At 38.8% G+C, this 7,903-nt stretch overlaps 1 protein-coding gene across 2 annotated transcripts in view; it reads left to right on the top strand.

Moving 5' to 3' along the window:
* The window catches only part of LOC109834070 (glycine-rich RNA-binding protein RZ1C), a 9,363-nt gene extending 3,627 nt beyond the window's left edge, over positions 1-5,736 (top strand). Inside the window, exons 1-2 of one of the 2 annotated variants that reach the window (XM_020401967.1) lie at positions 8-1,896; positions 4,832-5,736. In XM_020401967.1, the coding sequence (XP_020257556.1) occupies positions 4,835-5,467 (633 nt within the window). In that variant the 5' untranslated portion in view covers positions 8-1,896; positions 4,832-4,834 and the 3' untranslated portion in view covers positions 5,468-5,736. Of the gene's footprint in view, positions 1-7; positions 1,897-4,831 lie in introns of those variants that run through there. The other variant, XM_020401966.1, reaches the window with a different exon arrangement.

Below are 7,903 nucleotides of genomic sequence, written 5' to 3'. Positions count from 1 at the left end.
GAAATTGTTACCATGAGTTATAACCGCTATGCTTGTTATTGAGGAAACGCCGATGCTGTTAACCGTTAGCTACCAGTCAGGGATGCTTGCAGCACGGTCGATATTGATATGCCTGTGCAGCATCAGCAGTAGAAAGCTTTATCTGTCTGTGCATATGAGATTACACTGAATCCAGTTGATACTCGAGTGTTGAAAGTTTGAGTGGTTTCATGATGTCAACTTATACAGTCAGCTTACAGATGAAAATACTTAAAGGTCCATGGTAGAATGCGATATTTCTTGGTGCAGAGAAAAATTTCACATCATGTGGGTGCTGCTGCTAAATAGTAACGTAGGCTTCTGCTGATATATTTTGAGCTTGACACTTGTTTTTCTTTGTTATAACTTTGGATATTAATGGCGTTGTTGCTTCACCAGAGAGGCACGTTATGGGTGGTTAGGTATCTATATTGAATGCTGTTATTTTGGAGAGACTGAAGGTTTGGCCCTGCATAAACAAGCAATGCGTTAACAAGCATGGCAAATAAATGAGACTACAGTACCTTACATGTGAACCAAATGAAGATATGTTTTTTCATGGTCAAGCAAAAAGCTTTGCATGTATTGCATATCATTCACTCGGTGGATATACTAGTCTGTAAGTTGTTGGAGGTACATCTTTTGGAGGATTCTGCATTTCAGTTGGTAATCTGGAAAGGAGATGCACTAGCTTTTCTATGCAGTTGATAGATGTTAATAGAATAATCGGTTTGATCGAGATGATGATAAACTTAATTGAGGAGATGGTCCTTAGCATAATTTAGTGGAAGAGTAGGATTTGTGTGGCCGACCCCAAAAGTTGGATCCAATGGGCTGATGTGGTTGCTCTGATTGTTCTCTAGTTTTCATGCAGTTTGATCATCTCTTATAGCTGGTCAAAGTGCTAATTTCTCAGTTCTGTAGAGTTTAAACTTCATGTGCTAGGATTTTTCTTGTTGTTGCATGACTAGATTGGATGATTGAGTTGTGGGCATTAGTTGCTGAAGAAAATGCTGGTTCCCAGTGGAGCTGAATTCTAATGCTATAAGCTTTTTTCATTTGGCTCAGCTGATAGTGAGATTGATATGTTCTTTCAGAATCAGTTGGAATGGCAGTTGTTCACACTAGAAGAGTGACCTGTTTTGATGGTTTTGTTTGTCATGCTGCTTACAGTGATTGTACTGTTTTCAGATAATAAATGTGACCATCAGATTTTTGTTCTTTGGCGGCGCAGGACTGAGAATGTTGTGCTGATTTTGTTATGTCGAGCTGGTTTTTTGTTTCATTGTCACAATAGGTTAGGTTGTTCTTTTTATCATGATGTATGATGCTATTTATGAAAAGATTGTGATGAGTGCAATAACAACGAGCATTCCTCAGTTGACAGGGCAGTTAGTTGATGAACCAAATACTTTGAGGTTGCTAGGAGGGTGTCTAGGATGATTAAGGTTGTAATTGGTGCCACCCTCTCATTCATGTTATTATGGTGATGCGGATGCAGGTTGCTTTTTTATGTATGAATAAAATTTTTGGCAGCATTGTTCTAGGCAGCATATTTGACAAGCATGGTAAACAACAGAGAAGAACAACTGGCTTCACTATTAGAGACCTTAACCACTAGTGCTCCTTGCAAGTTGAGATCGAGATCACCCTTTTCTGGTCACATTGCAAGTATTGTAAGACATGCATTCATCCCCAGGTAATAGATATCTGTGATCAGCAATGATCTGGATGACCAATTAATGTTCTTTGGGAGTTAAATGTTGCTTGAGACCACCCTTTTCTGCTAACATCTGCAAGTAGTAGGATGTACATTCATAGTTTGGTAGACCTGTGATCAACCATGGTCTTGGATGACAGATAAATGTTGGTCTTTGAGTAAGTTTTTGCCTTACATGATATGTTTTCTTCTTATTGTTCAATTTATATAATTTCTTGTTTTGTTTATACTTGCCTGTGTGTATAATTTGCTTGCTGACTATCTATACTCCAACATCATATTCATTGAACAAGAGGATCTTATCCTCTGATTTTTTTTTGTTTATTCTTTTTTGAAACACAAACTGATCTACTTCAACAGTATTTGTTTTGGTAATGATAGTAATACAAACTGCATCCACAGTTTTCACTGCCTAAGCTTACCCAATTTCTCATTTGATAACTTGGAAAGTTTCTTGTTTATGTTAGGGATATGAGGTGCTTGCTGTAGTAAAGTGAAGGCATGAATTTCTGGTCTTGCTTCTGGCTCTTTTATTTAAGACCTAGGTCCTAGAGATATTTGCCGTTTGCCTTGCAGCATCATGGAAACAGTGTCTTAGAAAGTTTGTCCAGCAACTGGCTGAGTTTTATGGCCTTCAAGCTGCACTAATTAAGTCCTATAGTCGTGGGCCTAGATGCTACCCTATACTCTAGAATATCTAAAATATTCTGCAATTTGAAATGCAAATTATTTTGCTAACATAAGAAGGGTTGTATATTCTGCAGGTTGATCAAGTATGAAATGTCATAGTTGTATATATTTTGAAGCATTAGAGTATTGATCAAGTATGAATCTTTAGAGTATGAATTATGTGACTTAATTTGCATCCAGCCCGTTATACATCTTGAAGAGTATCTGTCACATGAATCAGCTTTAACTCTTCATCCTGACACTATCCGAGCCTGGGGGATTTTAGTGGCTCTCTACCTTGGTTGCATGAGTTTGCGAGGCATGGCTAAAAACATAGGTCTAGTACTCTTCAATTGGCCATCAGTTGTTGATCCATCTCTTGCTTATACTTTCCTTTGCTATAAATATTGATGACAAATCAAGAGGGTTGAAGTTAATGTTGAAAACTTGCAGTAAAAACTCGACTCACCTTGTTTTTTATAACTCTTGCTTTTGTTCTATAGTCGACCTAGTGCTTGATGCGAAAATGTGCTTCACGGATATCACATTATTGGTCCTGCAATTTGATACCTGTTGCTGAATTTCGTAAAACTTAGTTTGCTTGTTTATAAAACTGATCACTACAATCATAAATCATCTGACTTTTAAATGCAGGGTTATACTCATTTTTGAGTTATTTCTTATACTTCGAATCTTCTCTCTCTCTCAGATTTCAGATTCTGCACATCTTTGCATGTAAATACATTTTTTTTCATGGTTGACTGAAGTAGGGTGGAATTGGTATTCATATTTTTATATTGTTAATTTGAATTTGTGCTGCTGCATTTCTGATGAGCAATTGAGCAACAGGTTAAAGATGCATCATTCAATAATATTTGGCTTGTCAAGCATCATAGTTTCTGATTTTCGCTTTGTTCAGAGTAGATCCTAATTGTTATAATATTAACTATCTATATTGAAATGTAAAAGTAGGTTACATTTCTAGAATCTAGATTTAACTTTTGCATTCCCCTCTATGAAGAACCATGCTTTGTGGGATTTGTTTCTGTGGTTTTGTTTGGTACTTTAAAATGCTACAAATTCTTATATTTGTCTACATATTTGATTGCGGCAACTGTTTTATCTATGACTAACTGATAGTCTAAAGTTTTGTAATCTAAAAATATAAAGTTTGTTACATCACACCTATGAGTAATCTGTTGTTCGATGCAGCCCCTCTTCTTACTGCATGAACTAATGATTCTTTTATCCCTTTTATTATTATTTGAAATAAAATTCAGTCATGTGTTAGCATATCCATATTTTAGTTAAAAAAGTTGGACACAGGACAAAAAGCCTTTCATTTGTTAGGTGGCATTATAGAGGTTTATTATTGGTAGTCCACTTTATAGCTCAGAAGTAACTTATTTGGTTTGCTTCATTGTTGAGATTATGAATTTAAGGCCTTCAATGATGGGTCTTCTTTCACCCATTATGCAGTTCAAGCTATATGTGCAATGTAGTGTGTATTCTCTATTTTAGAAGTTAATGCTTTATGTTATTATTCTCTGTATTGTTGACTATTGATTTTTTTTTGTTTTCTGATTTACTGCAAAAAAGAATCTGGCAGTGCTTTTTGTCCTTTAATAAAAAATTACAATTTGCTTTTATTCTTGAAAGAGATTTTTTTTATTTCCTTGTTTTACATGGGTACATGCTGAAATGCTTGAGTTGTTAATACTTGCCTTATCGGATAACATGCATCATAAACTTAAAATTCTTTATCCTTATGTGGTTGTATTAATTAATAAAATGCGTGGGGGTTAAATTTTTGTATTTTCCATCTTTCTAGCATTCAATTTTTGAATATTCATAATGTTCTTTTGAATAACATTTGTAAAGTCAGAATAGATTCGCCATTCGGTTCTTAATACTTGCTAAGGTAGTCAACAAGCATGTTGCTCATGTGCAACTGTTTTGTGCATATTTGTTGCTTGTATATATTTTAACTTTTTTCTTTTCCTGTAGAGAATTTACAATATCCGCATCATACATTTGAGTATGTTTTAGAAAATTTCTGAATTTTCCGACTCATTCTTTTTGAGCCTAGAGCACGCTCGGAGTCAGTCCTCTCATTTGTGTAAAGCTCGATTTTGTTGAACTCCAGATGTTTTTGACACTTCACCATTCTTAATTTCTCTTCACCGTTATTAATTTTTACACATCTAATTTGTGTCATTGCATTGTTTTGAAAACAGACGATATAACATGGTGCTCACACTGCTCAACTTTTCTATGTCGGTTATGGTTTTCTTTGAATTCTTCCTGAACTGTTCAGAAAGGATCAAAGTGTCAGAAGTTGCAGCTACTTTCTCTATATTTTTATTTCTACAAAATTTCCATTTCTATTTGGGTAAATGCTTACTACTACATTTTTGTTTGCAGGTCATGCTGGAAAGAGACACAGGTCGTCCACGTGGATTTGGATTTGTGACTTTCACAGACAGAAGGGCCATGGAAGATGCCATTGCTGAGATGCATGGACAAGACCTTGGTGGCCGAAACATTTCCGTCAACAAGGCTCAGCCGAAGATGGGTTCAGATGATCCTGGCTATGGCTACAGTGGTGGCGAGAGGAGTTACTCCTCCGGTGCCAGGGGAGGTTATCGTGGCGGCGGTGACCGCGACCGTGACCGTCCTTCACCTTTGGGCGGGAGCTCTGATTGCTTCAAGTGTGGGCGACCTGGACATTGGGCTCGAGAATGCCCTTCTGCCAGTGGCAGCGGTGCTGGCAGTCGATTACCTTCTCGCTCTCGGTTTGGAGGCGGTGGTGGAGGGCGCGGGGACCGCTTTGGAGGTGGAGATCGCTACGTTGACCGCTATGTGGATGATCGGTATGATGGTGGGCGTTTTGGGGATCGGGACCGTTTTGAGAGTAGGGACACTGGTAGGTACGGAAGCAGCGGTGGGCGTGATCGTTATGGAAGTGACCGTTATGGGAGCGACAGGTACGCACCATCAGGTGGTGATCGTTACGATGGAGGCGGCGGGGGGCAGGGGAGGGCGCCCTTCCCCTTATGATCGCTGATAATTGCGACTGTCACCTTATGCTCGCTGATAATTGAAAAGGATTTAAGCTCGTTACTGTTATGATAGGTGTTTTGAACTTGGTTTTAGAGTGGCAGTTTTATGGTTTTATAGACGGCGATTTAAGCTAATGTAATATGTGGTGGGCATGACCCTTGAATTGCTTGCAGGACAATTCCTTTTGTGCTTAACGATGCACGTGTGCAGAAAAGTGGTACTTTTTTTAGGTACGTTGGGACGAATTTCGCTGTACTTCATTGTTATTCATCTGTGTTCTGAGCTCCCCCTTTGCTATGCTTCATGAGTCTTGGTTTCTATCAGAACTGCCCGCGTACATGTACATGCGGGAGGTTCTTAGCTTTGCGCGCTTTACGCTCGCGCGGTTCTAAAGGGAATACCGTGAACGGCGGTTCTAAGCTTTATGTGGGGCAGTTCTGTTCCTTTACATCACGGTGGGTGTTTGGCTACTCTACCCGCAGGTGCCCAGGTTGTGATTGATTTCTCTCGGGATCAATGTTAACCTGGTTAAGACCTTAACCAGGTTTGTGAAGAGTTGCCAACACAGTGCCTGTTGAGCTCTTGGACTGCTGAGGTTCGCGTTGCAACCTTTTGGCTCTACCTCTCGCTTATTCTGTAGCTGATGTCCCGCTGTTAGTGAGTCTTTAATGACCTACTTTTGCTTATTCCTTCTCGCAATAGCCTGCTCATCGCATCCGCAGCTAGGTATGTTTAGTTCAACTTTGAATTCTAGTCCTAACCAACAACCTTGAGCACTAAAAATACTTTGGAATTTCTGATTGTGTAGATTTGTACACATGCTTCGTGTAATGGTCAATAAGTTAGCTTGAATTTCTATCAGGGGTGCAAATGGTTTGTATACGTCTCGACTGGGAAAACTCATTATTGTCGAGGACGGGGCCGTCGAAGCCCGCGCACGCCTCAACGTGTCGAGCTTGGGTTTGAGGGTTTTGGCGGCATTGGCGCAGAGTAGCCTCGGCACGCAGGCGGATATCAGGGTTTGAAGAAGGCGACGAGGGAGTCTGGTTTTTGAGGGGATTTGACGTGGGTGAGGTTGGCTGAGGAATTTTGAGGGCTTGGGCGAGGGAGAAGCCCAAGGGAGGTGGTGAGGTATTGGACTACGAAGTCATCTGGGCTGGGGTATTTTTGCGGGGTTTTGTGGAGAGGTTGGACTTGGGGATTAAGAAAGGGGGTTGAGCGTCGAGAGTTTCTTCAGCTTTGACATCAGCATTGTCTGTGGTCAAGGAGATTATCAACGGCGAGCAAAGCAAAATATTGGGACTTAGCTAAAAACCCTTGAAGATAAAGAAGACGAGAGAGGAGGGAGGATCGTAGGGGAGATGAGATTCTGGGGTTATTAACCAAAGGCGTAGCGGAGCAGTCATCAGCCAGTGAGCATTTTGCGGGGGAATGTTCGAGGGCTAATTGAATTTTAATAGCTCAAGCTTTCACGTTTTTTAACTAGCTAATTAGCACTTAAACACGTTATACTTTACCTTGCTTTGCACTGATATACCCTCTATTGTTTACATCCTGAAGTTTTAAGATTGACATCTTAGTACTTTCTGTTATGCAGATGCGCGAATGTCCCTCTAATATTCACATGTGACACTCACATGGTGATTTTTTGATTTTCTTTCTTTCAATCAATTTTTTAATTTTTTTGATCTTCAATGTTTTTTTCCATCCAAATTCGTTTTTAAAATAAAAATTAGCGCAAATTGAGAATAAAGCTAGAGTAATTTAATAGTAAATTCAACATACATTAAGAGGTAAAAATTTCTAAATAATTTAGCATCTGGGTATCACATGGAAAATATTCGAGAGAATATTTTCATGTTTGCATAACGGCATGTATTAAAGTACCAAATAATAGGAAAGATTCATGGTATATAAGAGCTTAAAAAAAGGGGGAGAAGGATGTATAGGTGCAAAGCAGAAGAAACTATTATATATTAAGTACAAATTACACATTTTAATTTTGATATACTCAAGTTATATATTGACAATTTGATACCCCAAAGGGCAAAACAAATTTGACCATATGTTTTCCAAGAGAAAAGTGAATGAGAAACAAACTTTCTTTTGGAAAAGTGAGGAAGCCTCAAAATTGCTTCTCTTACTGACAACTCACATAATTGCCTCTAATAAACATTGGTACATAGGTTGTAGGAAGTCTCCTCAGCCAACAAGGTTACGACATGTGGACTCTCTTGCCACACAAGAAAACTCCTATAACTACCTTGGCTAATAGAAGAATGACATGTGTAATTCAGTATACCTAATTTGCCTATATAAATCTCTAATACATATAACAACTAGTGCACATATTAAAGGATCCGTGATCCTGCCCCAAAACCCTAGCCTATTTCTTTTAGTTAATTCTTCTTAATCCAGAGGCTAACTTTGGCA

Source organism: Asparagus officinalis, chromosome 3, assembly GCF_001876935.1.
Source record: "Asparagus officinalis chromosome 3, Aspof.V1, whole genome shotgun sequence".
Lineage (NCBI taxonomy): Eukaryota > Viridiplantae > Streptophyta > Magnoliopsida > Asparagales > Asparagaceae > Asparagus > Asparagus officinalis.
The sequence above is the reverse complement of the archived record's forward strand: the minus strand, read 5'-3'. Positions and strand labels throughout refer to the sequence as shown.